This window comes from Dermacentor albipictus, chromosome 1, assembly GCF_038994185.2.
Source record: "Dermacentor albipictus isolate Rhodes 1998 colony chromosome 1, USDA_Dalb.pri_finalv2, whole genome shotgun sequence".
NCBI lineage: Eukaryota > Metazoa > Arthropoda > Arachnida > Ixodida > Ixodidae > Dermacentor > Dermacentor albipictus.
The window spans coordinates 492,017,140-492,036,624 of record NC_091821.1 but is presented as its reverse complement, the minus strand read 5'-3'; the positions used below and the strand labels follow the sequence as shown (position 1 = coordinate 492,036,624).

The 19,485-nt window shown below is 46.0% G+C and overlaps 1 protein-coding gene across 1 annotated transcript in view; it reads right to left on the bottom strand.

Annotated features, from left to right (window-relative positions):
* The window catches only part of LOC135911956 (neprilysin-11-like), a 149,296-nt gene that overhangs the window by 38,424 nt on the left and 91,387 nt on the right, over nucleotides 1-19,485 (bottom strand). Inside the window, exon 11 of the mRNA XM_065444320.2 lies at nucleotides 13,149-13,236. Within this exon, the coding sequence (XP_065300392.1) occupies nucleotides 13,149-13,236 (88 nt within the window). The remainder of the gene's footprint in view (nucleotides 1-13,148; nucleotides 13,237-19,485) is intronic.

Sequence of the window (19,485 nt, the reverse complement as noted above, 5' to 3'; positions counted from 1 at the left end):
GTTCCTTGGGACGTTTTGTAATGTGTACATCGACGATGTAATCATTTACTCTCGAAATGCGGAGGAGCACTCAGAGCATCTTGCTAGTGTACTTCGAGCACTGAGTGATGCGGAGCTTAAGATTAATGACAAGAAAAATTAGTTTTTCCACAAAAAAGTTGTTTTTGTAGGTTGAGTATTTGATGGGCAAACCACGACAACAAAGCAGGAATCAGTCGAACGAATCTCAAGAATGCAGAAACCGTATGACCTACACTCATTACGGGTATTTCTCGGATTTTCGGGGCATTTTCGGGCTTTCAGTAGAGATTATGCCACGAAAACAAAGTGCCTCACACAAATGACCAAGAAGCATATGCCATTTCGGTGGACAGCAGAGTGAGATGCCGTTTATCAAAGCCTTGTAAGCATCATTTCGTCTGACCGAATTATGACGCTTCCAGACTGCAAGTTGCCCTTCGAGCTAAACACTGACGCTTCTCATTACGGCACAGGCGCAGTGCCTTACCAGAGGGATTCAGAAGCTCCACGGAGCCGGCAATAAAAGGTCGTGGGATATTATTCGTATACATTCTTGAAAGCGCAACTGAATTACACGACTACGGAGAAAGAAGCTTTGGCAGTCCTTATGGTCGTATGCTATTTTAGACCTTACCTGGTTGGCCGGAGCTTCACGCTCTTTAGCGATCACGAGGCCTTAACGTATATCCTTAACATCGCAGAGCCTAGAGGAAAAATTGCGCGGTGGGTGAGTGAACTCCAACAGTTTGTGTTCGTGGTCCATAGGTTTGGAGAACACCTGAAGGATGCAGACGCACTCTTCAGACTTGCGGTAACCCCATATCAGGAGACTGTTAGCGCAACTCTGATGTGGGAGGGAACTGAAGAACTGGAGTTCCACGATGGAAAGTGCATAGTCCCGGAAACAATGGTGCCTCGAATCTTGGAACTTTAACATGACTCTCCGGACTCTGGCGGGCACGACGGGTTCTGGCGAACTTATCGCAAGATTCTTCAGCGTTTCTAGTGGAAACACTTGAAAGACGACGTTTAGCGGTACGTCCAGTCTTGCCATCAATGTCAAGCCCAAAAAGTAATGTACCTTTAGAGAACAGACGAGATGGTCCTACCTCGACATTCTGACATACCGTTTGAAGTCATCCAGGTGGATTTTGCTGAGCTTAAGGAAAAGGCTACAGGACTAATAAACCCACAGTCTTTCCTAGTGGCAATAGACCAGTGCACTAGAATAGTGGCCGCACGACTGGGTAGGGAAGACGCAAATAGTGTGATTGCGCTTTTTGAGCCGAGGGGTGTTTAAGAATATCAAAGTAGTAATATCAGACAATCGACCAGCATTCGTAAGCAAGCGTGTGCAAGAATGGGCGAAGGAACGAGGAGTTGTTTTGCGACTCTGCGTGCCCTACCATCCTGCTGGAAATGGCATGGCTGAAAGATTCACACGAGACTTGAAAAAGTTTATTTCCAAGTATCCCAGTTTCAAACAGCGATGTCAGTGCTGCTTGGAGGCCACTGTAACTCACCGCAATCGGTCGCACACTGCGCGTATTGGCTGCAGTCCCTATTTCGCAGCATTTGGAAAAACACCGGTGCTCCCTGCTAATCAACAGCTTGCTATTGCTGACCGCCTGCAATTGTGCGAGAAGCGGAAAACTGCGGAAGCCTACCAGCGACACCGCGAAGATATGAAGAGACAGTTCGACCGCCGCCACAACACGTGGATACCCCCTATACAGCTCAACAATTTAGTACTCGTCAGAAAAGGTCTTTCGGGTGCGAAGCAGGTGTACATGGGACCGTATCGCGTGGTGCAAACTGCAGTGCAAAAAAGGTTTTCTAAGGGGGGTTGGTTACGTCAACGATGACGGCGTGCTCGAGTTTGCGACCATTGGGAACGTATTTATGTATCATCCCAGGAAGGATGAGTCTTCAAAGAGGGGGAGCGTACGCGGACGTTGTGAAGAAGTTCCAGGGTGTCTTAACGAAGACGATGAAGGGGGGAGAGGTGAGAACAAATAAGATGGCGGATACGATAGCCTATCCCTACTTTTTATTTATTTAGTTATATATATATATATATATATATATATATATATATATATATATATTTGAAACCAAAAGGGGTAGACGTGAATATACTGGAAAATGTCTTGGGTGTCGTAAAATTACGTGCCTCGTCAACCGCTTCACAGAGCCTCGTCGATGAACTGTGGACGGCCGAGGAATGAATGAATGAATGTATGGTTTTTATTGACGCAAGGGCCAGATATGGCCAAAGAGCGCCAGCTCCGCGGTGATAAGTTTGCAATGTAGGTATGAGATCTATGAAGTTGGTGTGGCGTGGATGTAAAGGGGCCTTAAAATTAGTCGCTCTAGAGTGCGTAAAATCTTTCTGTAATGAGATTATGTCGATGACAAATGACGTGTTCTATGAGCATTAAAATCAATCGTAAAATAATGATGCAAAATAGAAATATATGAGGTGGTAAAATTACCTGGAGCACTGCTGCCTCGCCAGAGCCCTTGAAACACAAGGGCCTAGAGGCATGTGCTATACGAAAGAACTATCACAGCTGCATCCTCTGAAGAGAGGAGACGCTACGAACATGTGGGGCTAACAACATGCAACACAGCGTCTTTCAGATAACTTAGGACTGCGTTGGTGTCAAATAGTGGTTCTGGGCCGAGTAACATTACTGGATGAAGGGGGATGTGCTGCCGGTATGCTAAGGTAAAATGTTTCTTTCTTTCAGATTCGGCTTTTGGGCACTCTAGGAGGACGTGTAAGACGGTAAGCCTCTCCTCGCATCTACCACAGGTTGGAGGGTCATTTCCGGTGAGTAGAATATTATGGGTGCCAAATGTGTGTCCTATTCTGATACGACAGACTAGGACATCTGTTCGACGTGATTTTGTTACAGAGGGCCAGAATCCTAACTGTGGCTTTATCACTTGGAGCTTATTATTACTTTCCGCGTCGCACAGGCGTTGCCAGTGGTTCCGTAGTTTCGTCCGTAAGAAGGGCTTCAGGTCTGTGACAGGGACTGCAGCGGTGGGTTTAACAGAATGCGATGCAACTGGCGTGGTCATCTGGTCCGCCAGAACATTACCTTCGATGCCCCTATGACCTGGCACCCAGCATATCATGACATGCTAGTTACCTATGTATGCTTTACACAGAAAGGAATAGAGTTCATTAATTACCGGATTCTTGTGGTTACAGATTGACATAAATGCCTTCACAACACTAAGGGAGTCCGTATATATAACTGATTTCTGGAGTTTTGATTTCCTTATATGTTTCACAGCAGACAATAATGCGTAGGCCTCAGCCGTAAAGATACTAGTTTCCGGATGCAGTGCAGCGGATTCCGAGAAGAATGGACCGACGGCTGCGTAGGACACTCCCTCGTGTGATTTCGATGCGTCTGTGCAGAACTCGGTGCAGGCGAACTTGTACTGGAGTTCAAGGAAATGCATTTGGATTTCAATCTCTCGAGCGTGCTTTGTAACTTGATTAAAAAATATATCGCATTGTATCAGCTGCCACTCCCAAGGAGGTAGCAGCTTGGCAGGATCCATTAGGCGAAGTTTGAAGAGTGGGACATGCATTTCTTCAATAAGCTCCCTCACACGCAGCGAGAAATGCTGTCTTACGGAGGGACGATTGCGAAAGAGTGTAGCATATGTCATATCGTTAACGGTATTAAAACACGGATGTTGAGGATTAGAGTGCACTTTCAGAAAATATGTTTGGCTGATGTATGTTCTCTGCAGATCAAGTGACCACTCATTTGATTCTACGTATAAACTTGTAATGGGACTTCTTCTGAAAGCGCCCGTTGCTTTGCGGATGCCTAGATGGTGAACAGGTTCTAGCATCTTTAGCGTGCTCGAGGCGGCAGAATTATAGATCGCGGCACCATAATCTAATCGTGACCGAATCAGGCTCTTATAGAGATTCATTAAGCACGTCCTGTCACTACCCCACGTAGTCTGCAATACAAGTTTCATTAGGTTAATTGTTTTCAGACATTTTTTTAAGATGTTTAATGAGTTGGACGAAAGTGAGTCTATTTTCAAGTATAACACCTAGAAATTTGTGTTCTTTGTTTACAGGTATCTGTTGTCCGCATAGTTCTAAGCAAGGATCCGGAACCAGGCCTCTCTTTCTAGTAAACAGAACACAAGAACTCTTGTGAGGATTGATTTTAAATCCATTTTTCTCTGCCGACTGCGGCACCTTGTTCAAACCATGCTGTACCTGTCTCTCGCACACTGCGAGGTTACAGGATTTGAAACCCATCTGAATGTCGTCCACGTAGACGGAGTACAAAATGGCCGGTGGTAAAAAAGCACGGAGTGTTGTCATCTTAACAATAACGAGTGTGCAACTGAGCACGCCTCCCTGGGGTACACCAGTTTCTTGTGTAAAAGGACGTGACAGTACATTGCCGACTTTTACCCGGAAGGTACGATTGGACAAGTAGCTTTTTATTAAGTTTAGCATATTACCATGAATGCCAATTTCTGAAAATCTCTCAAGATGCCGTAGCGCCACGTTGTGTCATACGCCTTCTCCATGTAGAGGAATATGGATAAGAAAAACTGTTTGTGTTCAAATGCTTCACGAATATTTCCTTCAACACGTACCAGATGATCGGTTGGGGAGCGCCGTACTCGGAAGCCCACAATGGCTTCTTTCCATGTGGTTGGAAGTACCCTGCATCCCAGATAGTGCTGAAAAGTCCAAGTAGTGTAACTTGCGTATCATTGTATAAATTTTTCAGCATTTCATACATGATTCTATCAGATCCCAGTGCAGAGCTCTTGCATGCGCTCAAGGCAGCTCTCAACTCTGCAATACTAAAAGGACGGTTGAATGGTTCATTCTGCCGACACTTTCTTATGAGTGGCTTACATTTTTCTATTTGTTTATATTTGAGAAAGCGTTTTGAATAATTGGTGGAACTTGACACGCTCCCAAAGTGCTTCCCAAGTTAGTCCGCCTGATCAAGCAGGGTATTACATTGAGTGTTTACCAAAGGAAGTCAATATGTTTGTCGCCCTCTCATCCTATAAACCCTGTTCCAGACTTTCGCCTTATCTGTAAAGGAGTTGATGCCCGATAAGAACTTCTGCCAAATCTCTCTCCTAGCCTGTCGGCGCGTTCTCCTACCTTAGGATTTTACTTGCTTAAGGTTAATCAGATTCGCCGCAGTGGGAGAGGGGCGTAGGAACCTGCACGCTTTGTTCTGTTTCTTACGGGCGACCCTACAGTCGTCGTTCCACCACGGAACACACCGTTTTCATGCGAAGCCATTTGCTTGTGATAGGAATTCAGATGCGGCATCTATTATGAAGGCTGTAAAATATTCCACAGCAGCATCGATTTCTAACGAGGACATGTCATCCCGTGATATACTAGTCGGATACAACTTTAGAAAAAAGGGGAGGCCACGCCCAGATGACCGAAGCGGCGAAGTCACCGGCCGTCCGGCGTATGACGTCGGTCCAGAGTGCGCGCCCATTGGTGGATGCTCGTGTGCATCCACCTCGGAGGAGTAAACGCCCCCTTTTTTCTAAAGTTGTATCCGACTATAGTTAGCGCTCGGAATTTCTCCCAGTCAGCTGTGTCAATCTTCCACCTAGGAGCCTGTGGTGGATACTCGTTTTCTTTAAGTGCTCGTAGCAGTATGGGGAAGTGGTCGCTTCTGTAAGGATTGTTTGTAACTTCCCATTCGAGTTCAGCCAGAATAAAAGGAGCAACTATGATGAGATCAATTGAAGAAAAGGTTTGGTTTGCAAGACAGTAATATGTGGCTTCCTTCTTATTCAGAAGGCACGCGCCAGAATAGAAAAGGAACTGTTCAACAAGATGACCTCGCGCATCTATACAAGAGTCGCCTCACAGGCAGTTGTGCGCATGGAAATCCCCAAGGACAACGTAAGGTTCTGGCAATTCATCTATGAAGGATTGAAATTCATGTTTGTTTAATGTGTAATGGGGAGTATGTAAAGGGAGCAAATGGTAATGAGACTGCTTAGGAGAACAACTCGAACCGCCACTGCTTCAAGGGGCGTTTGTAGCTGCAAGCGCTGACACGAAATGCCTCTATGGATAAAAGTGGCAACACCGCCTGATGATACAACAGCATCATCGCGATCTTTGCGAAACGTGACATACGGTCGGGGAAAGTTGTGTGTGGTGGTTTTCGGTGCGTTTCCTGTAAGCACAGCACTTTTGGATTGTGTTTGTGGATAAGCTCTTGCACATCGTCATGGTTCCTAAGAAGACCTCTGACATTCCATTGAATGATTTGTGTATCCATATTTAAAGTAAATTGGTGCTGTGTATACAGAAACAGAAGTGATGCGTTAGGTTACAGAGCTCTTTCCAGCCCTGTAACGGGGATTTTACCCTTTTTGAAGCGTTCGAGGGAGCCTCGCCGCCCCTTAGGCACTTGGTGCGCCGTGAGGATAGGTGTAGTGTCCATTGCCTCTTGTGAGGCGCCGGACGCACGCTCTTGTGAGCGATAAGTTTCCTTAGAGAGCCCCGGCTCGGAAGGCAAGGCGCCTGCGCCAACCAGCCCGGATGTCGATGGGGCTGCCTATGGGATTGAGCTACGCTGGCTGTTGCCAGCGCTGGGAGGGGCCGGGTAGGTTGTGGCAGCCTCGGCTGCGTCTACCTTCTAGGCCGCTATCGCTCCTGCGGGTTCACTGCGTGTAGCGCAGGTTGCCGCAGATAACTCTTGTGCGGCCGGCAACCCAAGGGCAGCCTGGCCTGTTTGCTGGTTGCATGGAGTAGGCTTACCTACATCCACCCTGGGGGCAGGAGCCAAAGATGCCTGCTTACTGCTCGCGGGCCGGGCAGTTGGCATTGGCCGCTGCGACGCTGCCCCCCGACGCGCCGCATCAGCATAAGGTGTGTTGTGGAAAGGTGAGCACCGTTTACGGGCTTCATTAAATGAAATATTTTCCTTGACTTTAAGGGTGATTATCCCTTTTTCTTTCTTCCAGTTCGGACAGGAAGGAGCGTGAGTAGGCTGGATGTTCACCACTGCAGTTTACACAGTGAGGTGTGCCACTGCAGTTGTCGGAGGGGTCGCCCTGCACTCCACACTTTACACAAGTTATTTGACCACGGCCGCTCTGCGAACCATGGCCCAATGTTTGGCATTGGAAACAATGTCTGGAGTTTGGAATATATGGTCGGACAGTTAGCCTAATGTATCCTGTTTCAATGGTTTCCGGCAGAACGCTAGATGCAAATGTTAAGACGAGGTGTTTGGTCGGAATTTCTTTGTTGTCCCGTCTAAGGGTAATACGCTTTACATCGGTAACATTTTGATCTTTCCACCCTTCGAGGTGTTCAGCCCCTGTCAAGTCTTGAAGGTCTGCCTCTGACACGACTCCGCGTGAGCTATTCATTGATTGGTGTGGTGTAGCAGAAACTGGTATGTTACCAAATGTCGCCAGACTACCTAGCTTCTCGTATTTTTTTTTAAGGATCTCAAGAAGAAGGTCTCCGCTTGCCATTTTCGTCACCTTATAACGTGACCTTAAGGCTTAGGTCAAATATTTGGAAGCTATGAATGATGAAAACAGTCTGGCTTGTTGTGCAGCGTTCTCACTATGTACAACATGGTATTTCGGGTAGTTCTCTTTTGTGCGGGTCAAATACTTACTTGAAGTTGAAGTTGAAATTTATTTACATCGCCAAAAAAATCAACGATGCGGGTAGGCCCGGGAAAAAAGTGAACAAAATCACTTGAGGGACGCCCGAGCCCCCCTGAACAAGACATACAGCGAAAACGCAAAGTGTAAAAGTCATAGTAACGCTCTGGCTATTTAGCAAGGGCCAAAATATCTCGTATATGCATGACTTTGTGAACAAAGCATAAGAACAGAAAAAACACAGCATAATAGTAAAGAAAATACAGAAATGCATCGCAGCAAGATAAAATTACACACGATACATCGCAGCAAGATACGAAAAAAAAATACATGAGTGCGGCTTTCAAAAAGAAGATATTAGGGAATTATTGCACTTCTCATGTCAACTAGTGAACATGTTTCAGCAATTGTACCCCTTGACAATAATTTATTCAAAACAGTGGGCAGTCTATGTGGGAGCATCTGTTGCCCGTACATTGTACGGAAGAAGGGAATGTGCCAAATTTCTTTCTTGCGAAAGGACTATTCTGAAAGATTTTGACTGAAGCAGGGTAATTCAAGAAAACTAAGCTGGTTATTTTGGATACAACGCTTATATTTTAATGCTATGTAATATTCGTACACAGTATTAATCGGCAAAATTTGGCAACGAGCCAACAGTTCCGGAGTGTGAGCAAGGTAGTCTACGTTTGCAATGTAGCGTACAGCTTTCTTTTGAAGCATGCATATTTTATTAATATTTGTTTTTGTGGTAGTACCCCAAACCAAGAAACAATAATTTAGGTGGGATACAAAAAGCGCTTTGTAAATCATTAATGTTATGTGTTCGGGCAGAAAATGCAGAAATATTGCGAGAATTCCGGTGCACTTTGCCAGTTCGCTCATAATTAACTGCACTTCACTTTCCCAGCTCATGGTCTTGCTAAAAGTTACTCCTAAAATGTTGACAGTGTCTACATACTGCAGACGTGAATTGCCTATGTATATATGTATATCGGGTTGAGTGGGAAACTGTCTTGTACTCAATAGAACTGCTGCTGAGTAAAGAGTTTGCTTCACACCATTCCTTAAGTTTATCAAGAGCATTGTTATGGAACTACTCGTGAAAAATAAACTTGCATCGTCCACATAAATTACAAATTTTGGCTGGCTAACAGTCAAAACAAGGTAATTTATATATAAAATGAAAAGTAGGGGCCCTAAAATACTACCCTGTGGGACACCAGCAGTAATAGTTTGAAATGGAGATATATGTGGCTCCATTTTAACGCATTGTAAACGATGACGTAGGTAGGATTTCAGCAGTTCAAGTGGAGTGCCACGTATGCCATAAAGGTCTAATTTTTTAAGTAAGGTATTATGTTTAAGGCGATCGAAAGCCTTTGAGAAATCGATGAAGATGCCTATGCACAATTTTTTATTTTCGAAAACGTTAAGAATAACTTCTCTTTGAGACAATAAAGCTGATTCGGTAGATTTACCTCGCAAAACGCCATGTTGCGCTGTTGATGACAATTTAAACCTATTGGAAAATTTCATTAACCGTTTTTAAATAATTTTCTCCAACCCTTTCGAAAAAAGCGGTAAAATGGTATCGGTCGGTAACTTGACATGCTATTTTTATCACCGCTTTTATATAATACTATTAACTTAAATTTCTGCATCTGCATTGGAAAGGACCCGCTTGATAAGGCTAGGTTATAAATATAAGTTAATACTTGTGCTATTGGAGTGAGGACAAATTTTACAGGTGAGATTTGAGTGCCATCTATATCACAATACCTTTTGTTCTTAAAGGAAGAAAAAATACTGCACACTTCAGTGTCATCCGTAGGTTCCAAAAATATACTATTGCTATTCCGTCGTATAGTGTTGCAAGCGAAATCTGAACTCAGACCGGTATTTATAATATCTCTCAAAAACATATTAAATTTCTCTGCAAGTGCCACACCCTCAATACGTTCACCTTCAAACCAAAGCTCTGTAACTCCTCAGGTTGACTGTGCTCGGTTTAATAGTTTATTAACTTTTTTCCAAATTTGTGCGCTACCATCACAGAACTCCCTGTCAAACTCATTGTACAGAAAGTTTCTTTTTTCGTTTTTGAGAAAAGACGTTACTTTATTGAGGTGTTGTTTAACTTGCCTACATCAGCAAGGGACTTGGTCCTCATAAATTTCTTGTATAACTGGTCTTTCTTTTTAATCATTCTAAGGCAATCTCGATTTATCCATGGCTTACGACGTCTAGTGGACTTTTTTACAGTTTTCTCAGGGAAATGATCATGATATAAGCGTTTAAAACAGGTGATGAATGCCTCATACACCGCATCTACAGTTTCAGAAGAAAAGACGTCATCCCAGTTTTGATTTGAAAGAATAGAAAAAAAGGACGCGAGGGTGCCCGGAGTAATATTTTGCACAGTATTCTGCGCTGATAGGCTGTGTTGTTTATTTCCGGCACACTTCAGGAGCACATAAATGGGATAATGGTCGCTGATAGAACTGTGTAATACACCTGAAAGTAAGCTACTAGTATTTAGGTTAGAGATAAATACATCAATAAGTGTGGCTGTGATCGGTGCGGCGTCCCCTCTTCTGAGGGTGACGATCAAGTAGGCGGGGAAAGGCGGGTGTTCCCATAGTATATCAGTTCGTTTTCGGCAGCAATGGCGGCCACCCACCACTGAGCCCACCATGGGGACACTGCAGGCCTTAACGTGTAAGGCTGATGGCGCCAACCGTACATTGCCCCTACAACCTAATATATTATACCCAAGGGAGGGCACATACACAAGGTTAACCCTTGCCGCCGTGGAGAAAGGGTGTAAATGGAAAAGAGAAGAAGACAGGAAAGAACAAAAAGTGAGGGATAAAGACGAAGGTTTGTGGCGTGAGAGACAGGAAGAGGCGACTGCCGATTTCCCCCGGGTGGGTCAGTCCCGGGGTGCCGTCTACGTGAAGCAGAGGCCAAAGAGGTGTGTTGCCTCCGCCGGGGGCACTTAAAGGTCCGAACACCCAGCATTGGCTCAACCTCCAGGATCCCCCTTTCCCCGGATACGGCTAAGCCGCGCATGGTTAGACGCGGGAGCGTCCAACCCTCGTGCGCTCGGTTACGTGGTGTCGCAACACACCAAACGCCTGCTGACGCAGACGCCCCTGCGGGGGATGGCCGAGGAGGCCGAGGGCAATGGCGCGGCGCATACCGGCCTCGCCGTCTGCCTGCTGAACAGCCTCGTCCGACGGATGGTATCCGTCATGGATGCTCGAAATAACCTGAGAAAGCCGTAGTATAACAGGAGGTTAAAGCCAAGTCGGAAGATCTACTGTGCATAAAACTGTGAGCGAGGGAAGTCTTTTTTAGGCTACTTTTTTATTGAACTTTCTTGAGCTTTTTTATATTTTTGAAGAATAAAAGTTACTGTTTATTTCTTCGGCGCACATTCATCTCCCTGTTTTAGTGAGCGTGCGGGATATCTCAATTATGTGCTCGTTGAGTAGTTGCCCCCGGGCTTCTAGCAAAGACACCGCCCTTTGCTTTCGCGCGACGCTCGCGGAGGTGTTCAAGAAGCTGCTGGGAATTACGTCCCATGTCATTAGGGTTCACTCTCGGTTCCCAAATAACGTTCAACCGGCATCCTCGAAGGTAAAGTAGACACGGCGCAGCTTGTAATCGTAGTTCCAGTTCTTGAACGAAGCGACCCTACCATACGCGTTCATCCAGCCTTCTGGCTCTTGGAATGATGATCCGCGGAAGATTGGTGGCTCTTTGGACAGTTGCAGAACGATGGGGCACCCTGGGGTGCCACTGTGGTTGATGACTTGGCCTTGATTTCTCTGGTGTTCTCGGCAAGAGGTCCGTACTGCTGTAGAAATCTTTGTAGCCTGCAGCAAGCTTGCTGGTTCTTGTTGCAGTTGCTGTTGTCTTCGCAGTTTGGGTTTGGATCACGGCTTTGCGAGGGCGTTCAGTACATGAATGCACAAGTACCTCAACCAGATGTCACGTTGCAGTGACGGCGAAGAATGTAGTGTAATAGAAATGTAAATTGCGAAACTAACATTTATTGGGGCGAAGGTGTTCCCACTAAGCTAGTGACGCTCGATGCTCATTGAAAGCGGCGAGCACAGCAGTCACCCGCCGTGGTTGCTCAGTGGCTATGGCGTTAGGCTGCTGAGCACGAGGTCGCGGGATCGAATCCCGGCCACGGCGGCCGCATTTCGATGGGGGCGAAATGCGAAAACACCCGTGTACTTAGATTTCGGTGCACGTTAAAGAACCCCAGGTGGTCAAAATTTCCGGAGTCCCCCACTACGGCGTGCCTCATAATCAGAAAGTGGTTTTGGCACGTAAAACCAAATATATTATTATATTATTAGCACAGCAGTCGGCGACCGTCGACATAGATGTGCCGGTCTAGCGCATGGGCTTTCATACATGACTCGTCAAAGGCTGTAGCGTAATCGCTGGTGCCTGCATGCCTTTCGGAAAGTGCTAGGCAGTTCGCGTCCAGCATACAATCAGATAACTGAAGGTTCGGCGATAACAGACACATCGGATAGAATCGACAATAACCCAACCCGACGTTGCGGCTTCGAACGCTTAGCGGCTTTCGTGTTAGCGCTGTTAAGCACGAGGTTACGGGATCGAATCCCAGCCATAGCGGTCGCTTTTTCATGAGGGCGAAATGCAAATAGACCCAGGTCCCACACATTGAGTGTGCGTTAATAATTCCCAGGTGGCCAAAACTAATTCGGAGTCCCCCACTAAGGTGGGCCTCATAATGAAACCGGTGTTTTGACACGTAAAATCTCAGAATTCATATAATAATTTAATATTATTGAGCTGGGTGATAACTTTAGGTTGTAAGTGGATGAACTGCAGTCCGCGAAAGAAAGATTAGGCACACGTGCCAATACTGACACAAATCTCTTATGTGTGACAAAGATGGCGTAGTATGGAGGTCGTGTTTTCTACCCTTGCTTAGTCATTAGAAAACGACTGTGTAAATAGCTTGTAAATCTTACCCCCTCTTTATTCGTTCGAGAAAGAACTTAATCTTTATTGCTACCAATAGTACGAAACAATGTGAACGCCTGTGAAGCAGATGTAGGTCCCTCTTACTTTTTTCTTCGCTAGACAAGTATAAAAAGTACTTCCTAAAACGTTTGTTTCATATTCACTTGGTATGTGGTACTGTTTATCATGCGGATGAAAAAACAATACACTCAAGCCTCGTCATAACGAAACGGGATATGAAGAAATAATGGATATAACGAAGTAAGTGAAATTTCCCTTGAAATAAGCATATAGTTCGGAGTGCAGTAGTTCAAATGTAGGACATAAAGAAGTAGCGTATACGAAATAATTTGGCTCCCCCTACAGATTCGTTATAACGAGGTTTTACTAGGCTAATTTTGATGCTACTTAATCGTGACAACCGAGCTACTTGCCTCTCGATTGGTACAGCATCATTCTCGCTGCTACGCCCAAGCGTCCACTGAGAGCAGCACGTGCGCAGATCTCCTCTGGGATGGAAGGCTGCGCAAGAAAGGAAACGTAACTTTAAGACGTGTCCTATCGGCACCAATTCAAGGCCCAAGTGAAGAGTGATACTGAACCGGTATGGTCGCTAAAAAACCTGTTTATAGACCGACACAAAAAGTGCCGTTGCGTGATAGATGATATGTTAGGTTTACTACGAATGCACATTTTAGGCTATTGACTACGAGAGCAGGCGATCGCGAATGCGCAAACACACAACAGCGCCCACGTCAGTCCAGACTCCCAAGTTCAATCTGATTTTAGCCTTGCGATATGTTCTCGGTCAGTACAACAAGAAATGACTAATAAAATCAGCCAATGTTTAGTCAGAATCACACGCTGATTTGTTTAGTTAGTAATAAGGACATCATCTGTTTCTTTTAACGTTCCTATTGCCCTTTTGACGTTCAACCCGCCAAGAGAAGGGAATCAGAGTCAAGGAAGGCAGCAAATTAGGTGGGGTGATGGAATTAGGAAATGCGTAGGCGGAACTTGTGATCAGTTATCGCAAGACAGGGGTAATCGAAGATCACTGAGAGAGGCCCACGTCCCGCAGCGGACATAAAGGTATGCTGATGATGTTGAAGGTGCTGATTGCCTTTAAAGACGGCACCGAGCCGAGATAGTGATTTGATTTCCTAATAATGAATGTTCTCGCACCACGTTTCGCAATGGTTCGAAGATGCGCATACGGAATGCGTAAGGTCAGCAAACGGTCTTATAAAGTACTTGCACAGGGAGCGGCAGAGTAGGGCGAATAAGTGCACCTCTGTTTGGCGTATAGAAACGAATATCGTATATCAAACCTGAAAATATAATGCTGCATAATAGCTAACTAGACAGCCTACTTAGCTCCTAATGAAATAGCGTATTTTATTTACTGCATCTGTTGCTGTAGGTAAATTTGCTTTATTCAGCCATTCCCAATGAGCCAATGTGTTTTCTTTCTTGTTCGCGATAATCGGGAGTGTGTATCGCACGCTGTCTCCAGCTGCCACGCAAAAGCACTCCAATATAAAGTCCGACGCTCCTTAATATCTTGTAAGGCGAGGTGGAACGACGTTATGGAGTGCTCTATACACTAGATTTCCCTGGCGGCAGGGAAGGTTGCAGCACGTCAGGAAAGCAAAATGGAATAACACTGACTCTCACTTGTTCGCCAGTCGCCTTCGCATCGCCATGCCATACCCGAACAAACTGCGGACCGTAATCATGCAAGCACTCAGAAAATAAAGATGGCGAATGACTTTCGTACTACTAAAAAAAATAAGACCACTTGTGGTGCAATGATAACGATGGGACATGTGAGCGCACCGGACCTCGGAGGAGTCAAGCTGCACATTTAATCAGTCCGCGATGTATTATTCTACGCCTGTGCCATCACATGCAGACAACGTAGAGCAGACAAGTGGCATGGCAGTGCTGCGCTTACCGTCCTCAATCACGTGTCATAATGTACGTCCACAAATAAATAGCCCATATGCAGGCTCGCACACCGACGCTTTAAGCTTGATAATGGTGGTGGTGGCGAGATTTTTTTCCAGAAAAATATTGCAGATCCTACGCACTATAAGAATTGGTGAAACCAAATCTTTCGAACAGCGAACCGCTAAGCACAGGGTCCAACCATGTGCACTGAGAAACGCAGAAATCAGCCCGTCGGAAGCAACAAAAGAGTTTACATTAACAAATGCGTTCGAGATGCATTTTCTAGGCACGCCATTGCAGCAGAAGCGACCCAACCAATGAGACAATGACCCAACCAATGACCCAACTCTGTGGCAAAGGCACATCATAACAGCACCTTCTCAACGCGTTAAGAGCGTGATACTTCTGAGGATACGTTTGGACTTGGAATATGACTATCTCTGTTGTACTGTACCTCTTGGGCAGTTTCGTTTTTTTTATGGTTGTGTTCAGATTGAAGCTTGCAGAAAAAAAAAATACTGTGTTGATGCGGCTTTCCTCGAATTTCTCTATTGGTTGCTCCTCAACCAAGCTGCAGCGAGCACGGCCGCGTACAGAGAGCACACGTATACGAGCATTATGCCACGCACTCAGTAAAGAGCTTGAGTTTAGCGGATGCAAGCGGCTTGCGTACGCAAGGACTAGGGGCGACGGTACTGCGCATGCGCAGACCACTACGTCTACTTGCGTCCTTGGGGCGGCCGAAAACATCGCTTCCCTTAAGCGGTCGCGTTACCTACGAGAACCTCGCTGTGTACGAGAACTTAAGAGTAGCTAGCGGGTAGATAATCTGATAAATATTTCGCTAAGTGTCGACAGACACCGCTTTTATATGTATCAGGGAGGTTTACCGTGTCCGGTATTGGGGCAAACGCAGGCGTTCGGGCCGGGTAGTAAACGGGAGCGGCCTGCATGGTGCATCCACCTCGCGGTGCAAAGCTCAAATGGACAAAGCAGCTAATATTGCTTTAACGAAGTCTATTCTACTTAGCTGTTGGGCTAAATTTTCGGCACTAGCGTAATCGTGTTGCTGCCAAAAATATACACCCACAGCAGAGTAAAATACTCTTGGTTACTGCAGCGAGGGGCGAGCAGTGGAGTCTCCTGCATAAGTTGAGCGTACCCAGCACCTCCGCCAAATTGCCGCGTATACCCAGCTGTAGTAAACACGCTGAATGAAGATCCAGGCGTTTGCATTTTATGAAACGTAAGCGCCGACGCACAATCCGAGACAAACTTCTTTCTCCTCTTCTTCAATCCCCTTGCTGTGCCACCCCATGTGGCAATATCAAAGGCCCCTAATGAAGGGCTACTACGTGAGGTGCGTACATTTGCTATTAGTACATACATTCACAATTAGTGCATACATTCACTATTAGTGCATACATTCACAACTATAGTGTACACGTTCACAAACTAATACAATCCGCAGTATTCATTAAAGCAGCAGAATGGAAGAGCAGCGCGACGTGGGGAAGCAAGTCGCTCCACTGGAGATGGGCAGAAGTATGAGAGTGATAAATAGCTCTGCAGAGGCCTTTACGACTGCAAATGTGATGAGCTAGTGTCCTGACAGAAAAGCCAAGCTGTGAGTAATAAAATTTGTGGAATAGGTATAGCCGACAAGCTTTGCGCGTAGGTGTTAAGCTGTCTCGCCTAACACGTGATTTTAACTCCAACTCTATTTATTCTTTTAGTACGCAAGAGAAACGTCCTTCTCGGCTAAAAGTGGCCGTAAGCAGCTTGAACGGACTTATGAAGGCCCAGTCAAGTTCCGTGACAGCAGTCTGATAGGAAAAATTGCAGTAACTAAACCTACCCGTGCCGTTGTAAACAGATTTGACAGTTTAGACAGGTTAGAAAGGTGAATCCCGTAGTCGCATAGGCGTATTCCTGTTCTGGGAATACATGAGTTGTCGAAGGTTCCAGCGTAACTTGCTGGTGCCCGCGTGCCTTCCAGAAAGTACAACAAAATTCGTGCGACGCATACAATATGACACAAGGTTCGGTGACAACAGACAACGGATAGGACTAGCGATAACACTAGAGAAACTTCCGACAGCGAAAGGCGCAGCTTGCGCTCCATTTACCATTTGTTAGCCAGCGGAATGCGGTTCCCGGAATTATGAAAGTGCGCGTGTCAATATAAGTAAGAACTTCAGCAAGCCTAGCTTGGTATTTACTACTGAGGACGCTATTATGGGCCTTCCGCCATTTTCTTCGATACGTGACGTAGGCGCGGCGCAACCAAAATGGCACTGGTGGCCCCATTTTGCTTACGTAACGTGACGTCAACTTGACGTTTCGCCTAAGAAACTGAAATAAAGACACTGAGTGTGGCGTTATCGGTAAAGCAAAACAATTTTCCTTCGCAGTAAAAATAATGTAGCTATCTCAAAGCATATGATTATTTCGTCAAAAACGCTTCTCGCTTTCGTCGTCTGCTGCGTACAAGCCGTCGTCTGCTTTAATAGCGAGGATGCCTGCCCCGGGAAAATGGAATGAGTCATCGCATGTTGGAGCCAACGCTTGTTTTCTTGCTTGAGACCGTGACCTACCAGTGGTGATGCGCACACGTTCTAGGCCACGTTATCGCTATCTCGTGAAACGCAAGTGACTCAGGCCGACTCGGGTGCCTGAGAAACGGCCGAATATCAGCGATAGCGTTGTGGGCGCCAGATACACCTACTAGCGCAACTCAAGCGCCGACGCTGCCATCTCTTGGTCATTGCGCTGGTTACTCGCACCGCGGGAGGAAACTTCAAGGCGCCGCCTTGCGTACATTTATTTTCATAAATTAGAAAGAGGCCGTTGTCATAACTTTCGATTGTGCGAAAAGGCATTAATCTTGATTACAATAGAAATGCAGCAGTGAAAAGTGGACAAAATTGCCGAAAGGTTGCTATGTTCAAACAATATTATTTCGCATAAACGCGTTCTTTTGAATATGATGGCCCCAAACACAAATGCCAACACCACCCGAGAGCGATGCAAATACTGTGAGCACGCGTTATGAACAAAAGATTTTCGTGGCGCCAAACGACGGGGAAAATATAGCGATACGCATTTCTCTCGGCTTCCATTGCATATGGCTGTCCATTAGCACAATTCTCGCGGCTCGTCGCAGCAGAAATTATGGCGGAAAATCTTAGCAATGGCGGCCCAGCGCAACGTCACGCATCGTCAAAATGACGTTTACGAAACAGCCCTTCCTGTGACGCTCCTCATGAGATATTCCTTCAGCCAGTCAGCCAGCTGGCATGGCGCATATCTTGGACCACCACCACATATTCTAGTAATTACAGATGCATTGCACTGGCTTCTGAACGCTACCGCACACATTATTTTTGAAGCGCTAACATCACAATATATCTGCCAAGGACCAAAAAATGTATTACTGCATAAATTTTGCAGCTCCACGTCACGTTTCGTCATCTTGATGAAAACGCTAAATGACATTTCGCAAAACTTCTGTTTCCCGGCACAAATTTCAAGGCATGTGAGCTCTCCACAGCCAATCAGAGAGTAAGCATGGCGGATAATGGCGGCCGTGCAGCAGCCATGTGTGTCGCGAATAGAACCCTTGAAATGCCTACCTCTAAGGAAAGACGAGGACGGCCAGAGAGAAAGGCGCCTATATAGTCTGACGTCATCGGTGCGCGTGCGAGCGTCGTTCGATACCGGGCGCGTCGGAGCGCATTGGCCGCGTCCGGTTAAGTTGGCTGCGTTCAACCATCGGTCGAAATATAGACGTTATTGTTCTCGCCAAAGTAACATGCGCGCGCGCTCACGCTACATTGGACTATATTTAGCCGAGTGGTAAATTACAACTTTTTTTATTCGGGACAAATGTGTAGGACGTTAGAATGATTTTCCGTATAAGATAGCATAACGATAACCTAGCCGAGCAGCCACTTAGTGAAGGAGCTCATCTCTGTATTGAACAATTTAATGGAGCGGTCACGGATACACACTGAGCCTGTCTTTTTTATGTGATATGAATCCATTGGTGCGCGCGCAGTCTGGTCTCTGCTTCTGCCTGCAAAATCTTCATCTCCTGAAACCGTCTGTCACACGAGCGATCACTGCAGTGCACAGACATCACGTCGTATTTCTAAAGGTTTCGCTGGCGTTGCCTAGCTCCGCGATTCAGGCAGCGGCCTATTTGCCCTACCTAGGAGTTGTCGCTCGTCAGGGGTACGTGATACAACCCTCCTACAGAACATTTTGCGTAGATGACTTGGCACGGTTTTCCCTGCAGTTTTGCCTACTTGTGGTTTCTTGGGAGGTGCGCTAGAAAAGCTGTGCTGTTCGTCGCTATGTTGTGGGTAACCTTCTCAACATATGGCACCACCTCGCCCTTGCAGCACACTTACACTTTAGTGGTACGCTGCAAGGGCGAGAACGAGAACTATGGCCGGTAGACCAGAAGTCGATGGACACTCTCGAAACTTCACCCACGCATGACCCCATAGGATTTCAGTCATTCTCTGGAAATACGAATTCTGTGCTACCCTGATATTCCTACGTGGCCCGTAACACTTCCTACGCAGTCCGCAAAGTACGCTTGCTAAGCACTGAAAGGCTGGTGTAAATAACTCGCAGCAAAGGCTGCAATTAACCTAGGCATTTCATAATTTCTATGCTGGTCGCTCATAACACGCCTTCTGCGGTCTTGAATTATAAAATTGCTGCCATTTGGGGTTATCTGTGGTGCGTGAAGAAAATTTCTAAGCGTTTGACGTAACCCGTATAAACGGACAGAAAACGCGAGTTTAG